We start from the raw sequence: 17,227 nt of genomic DNA on the forward strand, positions 1-17,227 counted from the left end.
CATAGGTTCAGGTAGAAATATTGGGCCCAAGTTTCTGCCCTCTGTAAGAACGGCGCACCTCCATAAGGTGCGCCAATTTTCTGGATTAAAAAGGGCGCCGAAAATTTACCTTGCGGTTCTGCGAGCTCCTCAGACCGTCTTCGTGCTCGGCGTGGCGCAGCACAAGGGGTCGGGGGCGGAGCCAGGTCCCGGCGCTGAAAACAGTGCCGGGACCTCTGCACATGCGCGCTAGAGTGTGCACGGGTGTGCAGTAGCTCCAGGCCCCGAGGCTGCGTGGGAGGGGCCCGACCCTAGCCCTGGCCGAATGGGCTCACCGGGCGTAGATCGGACTCAGGCCTCCCTCACTCCCTCCCGTTCAGCTCCCGCTTCCCCCCCCCCCCCCCCCCCACACTCCCTCGCTCCCGTTCAGCCCCCGCTCCCCCACCTCCTTACTCCCTCCCGTTCAACCGCTCCCCTCGCCCGCCCTCCCTCCACGTCCTCTACGGGGCCCACCCGCCCGGCATCTGACAGAGACAGAGAGAAACACACTGGGGGCGGGGGGGCGTCCCAGCATGCTGTTGGAGGGCTCCAGGTGCTGCAGTTGGTGAGTAGACACTTAATTTTTTATTTATTGATTGATTTTTTATTATTTTTTAATTTAAATTTTTTTTATTTGTTTTGATTGATTTATTGATTTATTTATCATTTATTATTGATGATGGCTCTTTATTTGTAAAAGTGAAGTGTTTAATGTTTGTAAACCCCCCCTTCCCCCCCACCCTCCATCCCTCGTTCCCTACGCCTGATTTATAAGTGTAGGCAAGGTTTTTCTGAGCGTACAAAAATCTACATTTACTCCATTCTAAGTTACCTTGGAGTAAGTTTTCGCTGCCTAAACTTGCAAATCAGACATAAGTGGCTGGACTCGCCCCCTTTTGGGAAAAAAAAAATCTGTTCTAAAATGAAACTATTCTAAATCACTAGAACGGGAGCAAACTAAATGCCGAGAATTGTAATTTCTAAGATGCTCCATTCTAAACTAGTTGCTCCAAAAAAATAGGAGCAACTCAGGCCAAAACTTGAGCCCATTACTCCCTGAACACTCTGGGCAGATATGGCCTCGTACTGAGAGCCATTCGCCAGTGGTTTGTGCAGAATCTCTGAAGTTAGGACAAAGTCCTTCAGCATCTGCCACACCACTCCCTGTAAACTTCAACAACTTTAAAGAACTCTAGAAACCACCAAACACTTCTGCAAACAGCAACAGCCAGTAGAAATCAATCAACAACTAGTAGTGGATGATCTCTTTAAATAGCGTTGCTGAACGCGTGTTCAACTTAGTGTGTCTAAGAGGGCGTTAGCTGGAGCGTTGAGCTCCAAAATGGCAGCGCTGGCGTCAATTCAGCGTTACATGCTAATTAACGACATGATCTGCCTACTCGGCATACTTCTGGTGGACACTCACTGCACCCGTGCTAACGCCCTCACCAAGATGGCGTCCAGTGCAACTTGCACCAGAAATGTGTGCAGGTGCCGCAGACACCATTTTGAATCCAAACCAGCATTCGGAGCTACGAAGCTGAATTTGGTGGCTGAGGTCTTCTCGCCATCTTCTCCCCAAGTCCGAACAACTATATCACTCAGCTCAAAATCACAGTTTTAATAATTGATCAAAAGCTCATTTAAATTGCTGCCTCTGTGACTTACTAGGAATGTAAAAATTGCAACCATATAAAATTGTAACCATCTCTATTTGTAGACAGCAATGATCTTTTGAAAGTTAAAAAAAATTATTTATGGTAAACAAAATTAATGCACGATTAAAAGGACAGTGGCAACGTGGATACGAAATTGGCTAAGGGACCGAACGCAAAGAGCAGTCATAAACGATTGTTTTTCAGACTAGAGGGAAAATATACAGTGGTGTTCCCCAGAGGTCGGTATTAGGACCACTACTACTTTTGATGTATATTATTGATCTGAACTCGGGTATACAGGTCATTAATATCTACAGATGTCACAAACCAGTAGTAAACAATTAGGAGGATAGTAGCAAACTTCACGAGGATATAGACAGATTGGTGAAATAGGAAGACACGTGACAGATGAAATTTAACAGAGAAGTGTGTAGTGATACATTTTGGCAGGAAGAATGAGGAGAGGCAATATAAACTAAATGGTACAATGTTAAAGGAGATGCATGAACAGAGAGACGTGGGGTGTATGTACACAAATCTTTGAATGTGGCAGGACAGGTTGAGAAGGCTGTCAGAAAATGATATGGGATCCTTGGCTTTATAAATAGGGACATGGAATACAAGTTGTGCGACCTTTATAAAACACGGTTGGGCCTCAGTTGGAGTACTGTGTTCAATTCTAGGCACCACACTTTAGGAAGGATGTCAAGGCCTTGGAGAGGGTGCAGAAGAGTTTTACTAGAGTGCTGCCAGGGATGAGGGACTTCAGTTATGTGGAGAAGCTGAGGTTGTTTTCCCCAGAGCAGCGACGGTTAAGAGGAGATTTGATTCAAAATCATGAATGGTTTTAATAGAGTAAATACTGAGAAACTGATTCCAATGGCAGAAGGATCGATAATCAGAGGACACAGATTTAATGTGATTGGCAAAAGAACCAGAAGAGAGATGAGGACATTTTGTTTTATGCTGTTGTGATTTGGAATTCGCTGCCTGAAAATCTGGTGGAAGCAGATTCAGTAGTAACTTTCAAAAGGTAACTTCATAGATACTTGAAGGAAAAAAATGACAGGGCTATGGGGAAAGAGCAGGGGTGTGGCACTAATTGAATAACTCTTTCACAGGCCTGATGGGCCGAATGGTCATCTTCTGTGCTGTATCATTCTCTAATTCTATTCAGGGCAAAGAATCTATAGATACAATTTGTGAAATCACTGTAGTTTAGTTGTATGGTACTTATATGGAATATATTGGCAAGCAACATTTTTGGTACAGTTGTGCACATTCTGGGAGCCACATGCTTCTGGGGTTCAGGATAATTTGATATTGCTCTTTGGGATTGGCTTGGTCAACTAGATATCGAGAGTGACAGAAGTAAATAACTTGAAGGAATTTCCATTGATATAGCACCTTATCTCTCAGGACATCCTTTTCTTGACCTCAAGTCATCTCAAAGTGCTTCACGTACACTTTTGAATTACTTCTGAAGTGAGGTCACTGTTATTATTTAGGCAAACACAGCAGCGAATTTCACACAGCAAGATCCCACAATATAACAAATTAGATGAGTTACCAGTTCATCTTTTATTTGGTGATGTTGCTTGAGGGAAAAATCTAGACCAGAACACTGGATCTTCAAATAGTGCTGTCCATCCGAATAAGAAGTTTAATATCTCATCCACAAGATGATACCTCTAAAAATGCAGCACTCCCTCAGTATTGTACTGAAGTATCTGCCCAGATTATGTGCTGGAGTAAGGCCTGAATTCACAACCTTCTTGCTCAGAGGTGAGGGTGCTACTAGCTGAGGCAAGCTGTGAAACATCTGTGTGCTGCATCCCACAGATATGTGTTATCCTGAGCTCATCATCATAGGCAGTCCCTCGAAACAAGGATGACTTGCTTCCACGCCAAAAAAGGATGAGCTCACAGGTGTTTCAATGAAGGACCTAATATTCCAGGTCCCGAACTACATCCTGAAGGGTGGAAGATGCCTGTGCGTGGATTTTTTTTAATGTGTGGTGGCCGTTGCACACCAGCCACCATACAGGCTTGACAGAGCTAGGTCTTGGTCCAGTGGCAAGGGTTATCCAAGACGACTGGAGACCTGTTCTGCTGCATGGACCGAGTGCGCACACATGTCACAGTGTGGGCTGGCCCGTGCTGCCCCTGCGCCCCTGGCCCCAAACTCACGCCTCTCCTGGGCCCCGATCACATCCCTCCACAGTCTCTCGTCGCTCCTTCGCCCTGATCTCGCCGCTCCTGCTGTACCTGCCCACGCTCCAATCACCGACCTGGACCTTGCTGACGTCACTCTTCACTGCCGTCGCCTTCCTGCACCAGCTCGCGCTGCTCCCTGAAGTAGTATGCCTCCACGCTACTCCCGAGGCCGCTCGTCGCTCGTTTTATGGGCCCCCGACCTACCGCTGCTGTTCTCACGAAGGTCAGGGCCTCCACGCTGCTGAGCTAGCCCTCTCTCAAAATTCTGCAGGTTTAGTAGCGAGGGTCTCTCCTCTACATTCCTCTTGTCATCCAGTGATGACAAGAGGAATGTAGATTTCTTTCCCAGACCTCCTTCATACTTTTTGTGTTGCCTTTACAATCTATAGGCAGACATAGACTAAAGGATGATGATGTGTTTGTAGGGATTTGTTTGCATATAGGAGTTATTGTTCCTGGAGAGGGCTTTGGAGCTTTTGTAACATTGGTAGAAACTTGAGAGAATGTTTAATTTGATGGTAATCATAGAAACATAGAAAATAGGTGCAGGAGTAGGCCATTCAGCCCTTCGAGCCTGCGCCACCATTCAATATGATCTCATGGCTGATCATTCCTTCAGTACCCCTTTCCTGCTTTATCTCCATATCCCTTGATCCCCTTAACCGTAAGAGCCACATCTAACTCCCTCTTGAATATATCCAGTGAACTGGCATCAATAACTCTCTGCGGCAGTGAATTCCACAGGTTAACAACTCTCTGAGTGAAGATGTTTCTCCTCATCTTGGTCCTAAATGGCTTACCCCTTATCCTTAGACCGTGGCCCCTGGTTCTGGACTTCCCCAACATCGGGAACATTCTTCCTGCATCTAAGCTGTCCAGTCCCGTCAGAATTGTATATGTTTCTGAGATTCCCTCTCATTCTTCTAAACTCCAGTGAATACAGAGGCCCAGTCGATCCAATCTCTCCTCATATGTCAGTCCTGCCATCCCGAGAATCAGTCTGGTGAACCTTTGCTGCACTCCTTCAATAGCAAGAACGTCCTTCCTCAGATTAGGAGACCAAAACAGAACACAATATTCCAGGTGAGGCCGCACCAAGGTCCTGTACAACTTCAGTAAGACCTCCCTGCTCCGATACTCCAATCCCCTCGCTATGAAGGCCAACATACCATTTGCCGCCTTCATCGCCTGCTGTAACTGCATGCCAACTTTCAGTGGCTGATGTACCATGACACCCAGGTCTCGTTGCACCTTCCCTTTTCCTAATCTGTTGCCATTCAGATAATATCTGCCTTCATGTTTTTGCCACCAAAGTGGATAATCTCACATTTATCCACATTATACTGCATCTGCCATGCATTTACCCGCTCACCTAACCTGTCCAAGTCATCCTGCAGCCTCTTAGCATCCTCCTTACAGCTCACACCGCCACCAAGCTTAGTGTCATTTGCAAACTTGGCAACATTACACCCAATTCCTTCATCTAAATCATTAATGTATAATGTAAATAGTTGGGGACCCAGCACTGAGTCCTGCGCCACCCGACATGTCACTGACTGCCATTCTGAAAAGGACCCGTTTATCCCGACTCTCTGCTTCCTGTCTGCCAACGAGTTCTCTATTCACGTCAGTACATTACCCCCAATACCATGTGCTTTAATTTTGCACACCAGTCTCTTGTGTGGGACCTTGTCATAAGCCTTTTGAAAGTCCAAATACACCACATCCACTGGTTCTCCCTTGTCCACTCTACTCGTTACATCCTCAAAAAATTCTAGAAGATTTGTCAAGCATGATTTCCCTTTCATAAATCCATGCTGACTTGGACCGATCCTGTCACTGCTTTCCAAATGCGCTGCTATTTCATCTTTAATAATTGATTCCAACATTTTTCCCAGTACTAATGTCAGGCTATAATTACCCGTTTTCTCTCTCCCTCCTTTTTTAAAAAGTGGTGTTACATTAGCTACCCTCCAGTCCATAGGAACTAATCCAGAGTCGATAGACTGTTGGAAAATGATCACCAATGCATCCACTATTTCTAGGGCCACTTCCTTCAGTACTCTGGGATGCAGACTATCAGGCACTGGGGATTTATCGGCCTTCAATCCCATCAATTTCCCTAACACAATTTCCCGCCTAATAAGGATATCCTTCAGTTCCTCCTTCTCATTAGACCCACTGTCCCCTAGTACATTCGGAAGGTTATTTGTGTCTCCCTTCGTGAAGGCAGAACAGAAGTATTTGTTGAATTGGTCTGCCATTTCTTTGTTCCCCATTATAAAGTCACCTGAATCCGACTGCAAGGGACCTACGTTTGTCTTCACTAATCTTTTCTCTTCACATATCTATAGAAGCTTTTGCAGTCAGTTTTTATGTTCCCTGCAAGCTTACTCTCATACTCTATTTTCCCACTTTAATTAAACCCTTTGTCCTCCGCTGCTGAATTCTAAATTTCTCCCAGTCCTCAGGTTTGCTGCTTTTTCTGGCCAATTTACATGCCTCTTCCTTGGATTTAACACTATCCCTAATTTCCCTTGTTAGCCACGGTTGAGCCAGCTTCCCCATTTTATTTTTACTCCAGACAGGGATGTACAATTGTTGAAGTTGATCCTTGTGATCTTTAAATGTCTACCATTGCCTATCCACCGTCAACCCTTTAAGTATCATTTCCCAGTCTATTCTAGCCAATTCACGTCTCATACCATCAAAGTTACCTTTCCATAATTCAGAGACGAGGGTCCTGAACTTAACAGTATCACTCTCCATCTTAATAAAGAATTCTACCATATTATGGTCACTCTTCCCCAAGGGGCCTCGCACAACAAGATTGCTAATTAGTCCTTTCTCATTACACATCACCCAGTCTAGGATGGCCAGCCCTCTAATTGATTCCTTGACATATTGGTCCAGAAAACCATCCCTAATACACTCCAGGAAACTCCTCCACTGTATTGCTACGAGTTTGGTTAGTCCAATCTATATGTAGATTAAAGTCGCCCATGATAACTGCTGTACCTTTATTGCACGCATCCCTAATTTCTTGTTTGATGCTGTCCCCAACCTCACTACTACGTTTGGTGGTCTGTACACAACTCACACTAACGTTTTCTGCCCTTTGGTGTTCCGCAGCTCTACCTATACAGATCCCACATCATCCAAGCTAATGTCCTTCCTTACTATTGCGTTAATTTCCTCTTTAACCAGCAACGCTACACCACCTCCTTTTACTTTCTGTCTATCCTTCCTGAACGTTGAATACCCCTGGATGTTGAGTTCCCAGCCTTGGTCACCCTGGAGCCATGTCGCCGTGATCCCAATTATATCATATTCGTTAATAGCTGCCTGCACAGTTAATTCATCCACCTTATTACGAATACTCCTCACATTAAGGCACAGAGCCTTTAGGCTTGTCTTTTTAACACACTTAGTCCCTTTAGAATTTTGCTGTAATGTGGCCCTTTTTGATTTTTGCCTTGGGTTTCTCTGCCCTCCACATTTACTTTTCTTCTTTCTCGTCTTTTGCTTCTGCCCCCATTTTACTTCCCTCTGTCTTCCTGCATAGGTTCCCATTCCCCTGCCATATTAATTTAACCCCTTCCCAACAGCACTAGCAAACACTCTTCCCAAGGACATTGGTTCCGGTTCTGCCCAGGTGCAGACCGTCCGGTTTGTACTGGTCCCACCTCCCCCAGAACCGGTTCCAATGTCCCAGGAATTTGAATCCCTCCCTCCTGCACCACTCCTCAAGCCACGTATTCATCTTAGCTATCCTGCTATTTCTGCTCTGACTAGCGCGTGGCACTGTTAGCAATCTTGAGATCACTACCTTTGAGGTCCTGCTTTTTAATTTAACTCCTAGCTCCCTAAAGTCAGCTTGTAGGACCTCATCCCGTTTTTTTACCTATATCATTGGTACCTATATGCACCACGACAACTGGCTGTTCACCTTCCCCCTCCAGAATGTCCTGCAGCCGCTCCAAGGCATACTTGACCGCTGCACCAGAGAGACAACATACCATCCTGGAGTCTCGATTGCGGCCGCAGAAGCGCCTATCTATTCCCCTTGCAATGGAATCCCCTACCACTATAGCTCTCCCCCTCTTGTTCTGCCCTCCTGTGCAACAGAGCCACCCATGGTGCCATGAACTTGGCTGCTGTTGCCCTCCCCTGATGAGTCACCCCCCCCCCCCCCCAACAGCACCCAATGTGGTGTATCTGTTTTGGAGGGGGCTGATCGCGGGGGACCCCTGCACTTCCTTCCTTCCACTGCTCTGCCTGATGGTCATCCATTCCCTATCTGCCTGAGTTACCTTTACCTGCGGTGTGACCAACTCACTAAATGTGCTATTCACAACATCCTCAGCATCGCGGATGCTCCAGAGTGAATCCATGCGCAGCTCCAGTGCCGCAATGCGGTCTGTCAGGAACTGCAGCTGGATGCACTTCCTGCACACATAGCAGTCATGGACACTGGGAGCGTCCCTGACCTCCCACATAGCACAGGAGGAGCACGACACAGGTCTGGGTTCTCCTACCATGACTTAACCCTTAGATTAGCTTAATTTGGCAACAGTGTCAAAGGTTACCTACTGATAAGGAAATAAAAGAAGAAAAAAATGATTAAATACTCACCAATTCACCAGCCAATCACTTACCCGCTTGGTTGTGACGTCACACTTTGATTTCTTTTTACTTCTTTGTTTTACCTTTGGCCTCGATCTCCCGCTCCCGAACTGCTGCTCCTCTTCCCGAGCTCCGCGCCCTTTTATCGAGGCCAAAGGTAAAAGAAAGAAGTAAAAAGAACAAAAGGGAAGGTCTGTGATAGGGAGGAAGGTAGGAAAGATTAAATGATGAAAGGAATGATGGTGCAAGGTGAAAGGAGATGATGACGGGACACCAAAGAACAAAAGATGGGTCTAGAGGCGGTGTCAATGAGAATACTAGAATCATCAACAACAGCTGCCGTCCGAAAAATTGGAGCCAGAGGTTATGATCTGAAATTGTTAATCTCAATGTTGTCCATAAGGCTGCAAAGTGCCTAATGGAAAGATGACGTGTGTTGTTTCACGAGCTGAGTTTCATTGGAACAATGTAGGAAGCTTTGGGTTCTTGTCTGTGGCCGAACCTTCATGTTCCCCATACATGGTCTCTTGCACTGGGAGTTCCTGTTTCCTGAGCCTCAATTGGACTTAGTGGAAATTTACATGGAGCTATGCCCAGCCAGATGAGGGATACTGGCCTCCTAAAGGATGCAAGTAGTCACACCGGGTTGGGCGGGGGGCTAGGTCAGGGCCTGGGCCTTGAACATCAGTATGGATTGCACTTCTGGAGATTTCTATAGCCATAATGTTTATCACAGCTATAAAAGAGTAGCAGTTTAATCACTCTGTAACACATTTATTAAACATAGGGAGTGCAGCGAAGGTTCACCAGACGGATTCCAGGGATGGCTGGGCTGTCATATGAGGAGAGACTGGATCAACTGGGCCTTTATTCACTGGAGTTTAGAAGGATGAAAGGGGATCTCATAGAAACATATAAGATTCTGACGGGATTGGACAGGTTAGATGCGGGAAGAATGTTCTTGATGTTGGAGAAGTCCAGAACCAGTGGACATAGTCTTAGGATAAGGGGTAGGCCATTTAGGACTGAGATGAGGAGAAATTTCTTCAGTCAGAGAGTTGTTAACCTGTGGAATTCCCTGCTGCAGAGAGTTGTTGATGCCAGTTCGCTGGATATATTCAAGAGGGAGTTGGACATGGCTCTTACGGTGAAGGGGATCAAGGGATATGGAGAGAAAGCAGGAAAGGGGTACTGAAGGAATAATCAGCCATGATCTTATTGAATGGCAGTGCAGGCTAGAAGGGCCGAATAGCCTACTCCTGCACCTATTTTTCTATGTTTCTATGTTCTATATTTCTATGTCAGTATAATAGCCTGAGTGTCATGGATAAAGAATCATGACCAGTTCGCAAGCAGTTGGTAATGTTACATGACATACACAGCTAACCCTGTAAACCACCCCCTCCACCTCCATGATCTTCAACTCACCTCCTCCGCATGAGCTGTCAGTTTCCCCAACCCCTGTCCTCACCCCGCGATCACCCCCGACCCGACAACCATAGGCGGTTGTATTTCTAAGCCTTTTAAACATCAAGAGATTTGGATAGTCTCATAAATTATAAGAATGATCGTGAACAGATTATCAGTATCATCTGTACCTCTCGGGATCCTTCAAGCACATTTAACTCTGAATATTCAAAAGTTGTGGAGTTTGTAAAGCAGTTTGGTGGCAGTGGACATAGCGACGGCATCATGGTTGTCGGGTCAGGGGTGATCGCGTTGGAGGGGGGGGGTGGTCGGGGAAGCTGACAGCTCCTGTGCAGGGGATCGGTGATCGCCGGCGGGGGCGGTAGGGTTGGAGATCATGGAGGTGGAGAGAGTGGTTTACAGGGTTAGCTTCGCGGGCCTGGAGAAAGCACTCCTACTTCCTCCCTATCACAGACCTTCCCTTTTGTTCTTTCCTTCCCTCCCCTTCTGCAGTCTAGCCACGTAACTGAAGTCCCTCATCCCTGGAATCATTCTCCTGCACCCTCTCTCAGGCCTTCACATCCTTCCTAAAGTGTGGTGCCCAGAATTGGTCACAATACTCCTGTTGAGGCTGAACCATTGTTGTAAAGGCACTTACCTTATGGAGCCAGCGGTATACTTAACATGAACTCTTTTCCATCAACAACTTTCTATATCTGGGTTAATTGGAGCAGGAACTCCGGGACCAGCTCCTTTTGCCTGCCGGGTTTCCCATTGTCTGGGAAACCTGGCCAACATGGGTTAAAAATAGAAAAATGGAGGCACACATTCTCTTTAAAAGATTTCAACAACCGACCTGCCTCCTGAGAGCAGATTGGTTTCCCACCCCATATCCTGTCTCCATTAAAAACAGAGAGAGGCAGGTTGGGTACCTGTTTGAAATTTTTAACATTTTTAGTTCCCATTCGACCCAAACCCACCCATCTTGGAGGGTTGAAATTACCCCCAATGTGTCTGACCATGTGACTTGAGTTGAAAAGGAACATGGGGATGGTGTCTTAATTGTAGCTGGTCCCTGAGTTCCTGCTCCAATTAACCCAGATAGAGAAAGTTGTTGATGGAAAAGAGTTCATGTTAAGTATACCGCTGGACACATTTTATCAAACAAAACATATAAAAAAATTGTCTCTGTGTAAAATTTATTTAGTATACTATTTTAAAAAGAACTAAAACAAATTAAATGCAACATTTTCCCATTTCTTGTATGTTTCAGGGCATTGTGGCAAAACATTTGCTATTCTGGAACGATTTGTTAGTCATGCTGTTCCTGAGGTTCCCTGGCTCATGATTGTGGATGACGACACATTGATAAGGTATTGTGAATGAGCTTAAAACAGTTTTCCAACTTGTTGATTACATTTGATAATGCCATAAAATTAAACGTTACATTATTTAAGCATTACTGTTCAGCTACAGTTTTGTATTGCAGCTGAATGTCAAGAAATACTTTCCAGATTTTGCTTTTATAAGACTTTATTTTTCTCTAATGCCTGAGCAAACTGTGAGACCTGATTAGTTGAAAATGAAATATTGTAAAATCTGTTCAAAAGGCCATAACTTTATGAACTGGAGCTGGATATTAAATGTTATTTTGAACTGCCAGGTAATCCAACCTGTAAGCCCTTCCTTTCTCCTCTCATTCCTTTCCTGAAGAGCACTCTCCCTACTTTTAGCTTCATGCCTCTTCCTTATGTAACTTTATGCTACTTGCTCAGTTAAGGGCACATTTGGAGGAGCAACATAGTCAACAGTGTGGCATAAACTGACTGGCACAAAAATAGTCACTGATTTTGAGCATGCCTAATGTTTGGGAAATTTTCTTTCCCATGTATTTAGCTGGCATTTTTGTTTTGTGTATGATTCTTGCTGTGGGCGGGGGGGGGGGGGGGGAGGGGCGAAGGCGATGGAATGTTGAACATGTTGAAGAGTTAAGAGCTAATAATCAAACTGAACTTATGGGCCCGAAATTCAGGATTTGGATAAGGCCCGTTACCGCCCTGTTGCGGCGGCCATGTGGCGGAATCGCGTGACCACCACATTGCAGTCCATTGGCCGCCACGATCCAAATTCACCTCAGGGATTTTTCTGATGGTCCCCACTTCCATCCCGCTGCTGCGGACCGCCCTAAGCGCGTCATCAAAGCGCACACCACCGTTCTCCCACACCTCCATCCATCCCACTCCGCGCGAAATTTACCTCAGAAAATCGTTGCTCCGCCGCACGGTGCCTCCGACAGCAATTTCTGTCGGTGCACCTTGTTTTTAGTCTATGAGCCACGGCAGCATGGCGGCCCTTCAAGGGAGGGCGCACTGCCGCGGTCACCATGTTTTTTTTTTGCCGGCCGACTTCCCGATCGGCCGGACAGTAATGGCCTTGGATTCGGCCAGGCCACCTGGTACCTACTCTTGGGTGGCAGGCCACTGGCCCGGCCGAAACCCTCCTTGGTGGCCCAGTGGCCGAACCTAAAAAATCGGTGATTCTTTCCCCTTTAAATGAGGGGAGAGACGTGACGACGAACATACGAGACGTGACAACGCACATACGCACTGATGTCACCACTGCTCCGCCACTGAGTTACAGCGGTGAAGACTTGGTCCCACCCCAACTTCGGCCCATCACCAGCAGTTACCGCCGCACTTCCGCCCCCATTATGACCAACTTCGGGTCTGTTCGGTAAAAAAAGACAATGGGCTAAACTTTGCATTAGTGTCCACATTGCCCAAAAGTTAGCGATTATATTTGTTTTCGTGATTGCCGGAATATCGCCCATTTTGAAACCCATTAGTTTCCACTTTTTAACTTGGGCGTTAACCGTGGCGATGTGAAACGGGCGTTCACGATTTATTCCGTAGTGCAAGGCTGGTGTCCATAGCAACGGGCTTTTTCCGCATTTCTGGAGGTCAGGGGTCAACTGCACATGCGCAGAAGAGAGTGAGAGGAGAGAGAGAAAGGTGGAAGCTTGTATTGATTGGAGAGAGTTGGAATTATTGATTTATTGCATTATTACTCCCAGTTTTCAATATGGATATTGAATTAGTTGAGGAAGCATTAGTTGAAGAAGTTATGAGTGGAGGGGAGGATGTGGCCCAATTGGAAGAGGAGATTGGAGGACGGCGGCATGCAAAGCACTTCTCTGAGGAGGCTAATGCTGCCCTGGTTCAGGAGGTGGAAAGTCGTTGGGCCCAATTGACCCAGGGTGGTTGTGGGAAACCACCCCTCCCCCGCCAAGTGTTCCAGTGAATATGGGCTGAAATTGCGAAGGTTGTGTCGGTGTCCACGCACGACGTAATAGAGCCGAACCAGTGCCGCAAGCGCTGGAACAACCTCGTTGGTTCTGGCAGAGTAAGTATTAAATTTATTTATTTAATAAGTTGTAATGATGAAATGATTAATTTAAATGTAGATCTGCTGGATTGTAGTTGGGCTGGTAATCTTGGTGTCATGCGTTTAATCCTAACCTCGATCTTATTCAAGTTATTCTCAGACGGTAGCTATAACCATGCATTTAATTGCATACGAAGTGTATTAGCATATAACGTTAACATTGACGATGATTAACATAGGATGACTAATTGGGGATTGTCTGTGTGTTGTGTTGTGTAATAATAATAATGCAATATCTGTCAGTAATCTGATATGTCATATCTGTAATAATTCCTAAGCAATAATCTTATGCCATGCTATGCTCTTAACACCTCCACAGAAAAAACTGTCCAAGAATAGTGCCAAGCAGAGGCGCACTGGAGGGGACCAGGAGATTATTCCCCTTTAACAGACCTTGAGGAAAGGGCGTTGGTCTTGGTGGGGGTGCACAACAGGTCTGCCACCCTTGGTGGTGCTGAACCAGTTATAGCGCCACGTGAGTAATGTACAAACCATTGGTGATTTAATTTAATACCATTTCAGTATAATATATGATTGATGTAATGTTATTTAATGTTATGCAATGTTATGTAATTAATGATGGGATCATGAAATATCATAGTACAGAATCTGCATTGTATTACAAACATGATGTTAATTATATGTGAAGTCTGTCAGTATTTATAGCAGTAGTGTTGCTCCTCGTGTATATGCCTGCGTAGCATAAGCATTCTCATGTGACCCTGGCATCCTCTTCTCTTCTACTAACCTCATTTATGTTTTCTAGGTCAACAGGCCTTCCAGGTTCCCCAGTCGCCCCAGGTTCGCCCTGCTCGGCATTATTGTTCACAGGATCTCCAGGTTCAAGTTCAAGTTGCACCTGTTGTCCCTGGAGGAGAGGAGGCAAGAGCCTCTCCTGTACTCCTGCAGGTCCTCCTTTCCACGGAGGACATGGAGGAGGAGCCTGCAGCCCAATTATCTTGTGTCCCTGCGGCCACGTCCTCTTCGACCGAGGAGGTAGCGGGGTCAAGCGCTTTACAGCAGGGCACCCCAAGTGGTTCCATGCCTGTGCCGACCCCGCGAGGTCGGACTGCTCTGAGACCGGCGGAGCTCAGTGAGGATATGGTCAATTTGTCCCGGACGAGCGTCGACATAGGTCGAGAGCTCCTCCAAGCAATGGGCGGATTATCTGGCCAGGTTGCTGCTCTGTCGGCGACCGTCTCTGAGAAGATGACGCAGATAGCAGTGGCGCTGGAAAGAATAGCTGAGACCATGGATGCCAGAGGGCAGCCAGTCGTCCCGGAATACAGCACTGCACCCCAAAGTGCCGTACCGCCATTGTTAAGGACTCATGCGAGTCAGGAGGAAGCTCTTGCTTCTGACTCCGAGGGTGCTTCCTCGGAAACGTCCTTTCCATCAACAGCCCAATCAATGGATCTGCCGTCACCGCCCGCCTCCCCACCGAAGCAACGCTCGAGGTGCCCTGTTGCAAAGCGGCTTGGAGTTGGTAGGGGGAGGGGAAGAGATGGGGTACAGACACATGGGGGAAAAGGAAAGGAGAGGCGTGGCTGCAAGTAGGGAGGGTTTGGATTGTTATAATTGTCCTCGTTTTTGTTAAAACAAATTGTTGAAGGTTGGGTGTCTGGGTGGGTGGGTGTTTGGTCTATCTATAATTGTTTTTTAAAGTATGTTGTTGTTGCTGTTCTTATTGTAGTTGTTAATTTAAAACGTTTTCGCTGTTGGGGTGGGATGCGGGAGGCGGTTATATGGGTGTTAATGAAATTTGTTGTTAGTTACAAAATTTGTTATTTATAAAATGTGTTGTTGTAATAACATTAAAAAAAAATTATTTAACTTAACAATGTTGTGCAGTGTCTTCAGATAGCAGAAACGTTAAGCAGATACAAAGTTTGCAAACACTGGCAAGGCCAGGCCAGGAAAGGTAAAGATTAAACGTAATGTAAATCAACTGTAACTGTCACCAATGTAACGCAAAGCGTTCATTTATGAGCTGCTGACGCAATAGTCGTGCAGCTACGTAATGACCACAGGCCCTTTCCTGCAATCGAGGGTGGGGTGGGGGCATGGTTTCAACAGCAGCCTGATTGTCCTCCCCGAGGTCCTCATCCACCTCCTCGTCCTCCTCTTCCATTTCCCCTCTCTCCTGAGGTGGACCGACACTCCCATCTGGCAATTCTTGTCCCCTCCTGATAGCTAAGTTATGCATATGCAGCACACCACAATGAATTGAGTGACCTACTCAGGGTGGTGTTGTAATTCGCTTCCTGAGTGGTCCGGGCATCGGAAGCGCTGTCTTTTTGATGATATTGCGTGTGGCTATGTGGCTTTCGTTGTATCGCTTCTCGGCTTCTGTCTGGGGCTTAACTAGGGGGTCATCAACCAGCTGGCAAAGCCATATCCTTTATCCCCCAGCATCCAACCGTGACCTTGTGGCTGACTCTTAAACAGGTAAGAGATAGTGCTCTTACGCAAGATGCTCCCTGGAAGTTTAATGTGAAGCCCAGACTCTCATACGCTTCAGTGAAAGTGTCAATGATGGTTTGGAGTTCGGACTCTGAGTGTGCAGAAACGCAAACATCATGATCATATTGTAATTCAATGACAGAGGTTGAAGAAACCTTGGATCTGAACTGGAGGCGTTGGAGAGTGAACAATTTCCTGCTTCTCCTGTACCTCCACCCCCGCGGGGATCTTGTTAAGGGTGAGTTGAAGCAAGGAAGATTGAGAAGAGTGTTGGTGCGATGACACAGCCTTGCTTGACCCCGGTCTGCACTTGTATTGCGTCTGTGGTGGATCCATTGGTAAGAATCACTGTTTGCATGTCATCGTGAAGCAGGGAGAGGATGGTGACGAATTTTTGAGGAGAGCCGAATTTGAGAAGGACACTCCATAACCCGTCGCGGTTGACAGAGTCGAAGGCCTTTGTGAGGTCAAAGAAAGCCATGTACAGAGTGTTATATATGCAGACTATATATATATATACTCTGTGTAGTCACTGTATAGTTGCATAAGATGGAGACTTATTTACCTGATGTACTATCAATAAGGTTTACACTGTGTATGTACTATGCTGGCACCACTAGAGGGTGCAACTGGTGGAGACCGGGGTTTCCTGCCCTGGTGGCAGGGACTGTATAAAAGGGTAGCCACCATGCGGCTCCCTCGCTCTGGAGTTACGAATAAAGGACCAAATTAACTACCGTCATGGAGTCATTCATAAGTAGATTACAGACATAACAACTGGCGTCAAGTATACGGACTTTCACGCGATTATGGCTACCTTTGGCACACTAAAAGACTTTGCAGAGGGTGATGATATGGGATGCCTTCACGGAAAGGCTCTAGCTATATTTCATGGCAAACAACCTGGCAGGAGAGACGGACACATTGGCGGAGAAGCGCAAGGCTATACTGCTGACCAGTTGTGGGCCTGAGGTCTACCGCCTCGTCGGGGACTTGCTGGCACCCATAAAGGCCAAGGATAAGACTGACTGAACTAATTCGCGACCAACTAAAACCAAAAGAGAGCATTCTCATGGCCAGACACAGATTCTACACTCACCGCAGACCTTAGGGCCAGGAGATTGCAAAATATGCTGCCGACCTCAGGAGACTTGCGGCACCATGTGATTTCGATACGCACCTCAACGAAGCATTGTGAGCAATCTGCGTTATGAGAATTGCCCACGGCCTCCTTCACAAGCTATTATCTGCTGACACCACAGTCAACCTGCAGAAGGCCATCAGCATCAGTCAGGCATTCATGACCTCGACCTGCAGCACCAAGCAAATTATTCACCCTGTGGACTCAAACCCGGCAAGTACTGTGCACAGAATGGTGCTTTTCACAGGCAAGA

At 46.4% G+C, this 17,227-nt stretch overlaps 1 protein-coding gene across 4 annotated transcripts in view; it reads left to right on the forward strand.

Annotated features, from left to right (window-relative positions):
• The window catches only part of LOC139275195 (beta-1,3-glucosyltransferase-like), a 467,305-nt gene that overhangs the window by 339,463 nt on the left and 110,615 nt on the right, over nucleotides 1–17,227 (forward strand). For all 4 annotated transcript variants that reach the window (XM_070892319.1, XM_070892320.1, XM_070892321.1 and 1 more), the window contains one exon: nucleotides 11,200–11,299. In XM_070892319.1, coding sequence (XP_070748420.1) covers nucleotides 11,200–11,299 — 100 coding nt within the window. The remainder of the gene's footprint in view (nucleotides 1–11,199; nucleotides 11,300–17,227) is intronic.

The sequence above is a fragment of the Pristiophorus japonicus genome, chromosome 10 (assembly GCF_044704955.1).
Source record: "Pristiophorus japonicus isolate sPriJap1 chromosome 10, sPriJap1.hap1, whole genome shotgun sequence".
In the NCBI taxonomy this organism is placed as follows: domain Eukaryota; kingdom Metazoa; phylum Chordata; class Chondrichthyes; family Pristiophoridae; genus Pristiophorus; species Pristiophorus japonicus.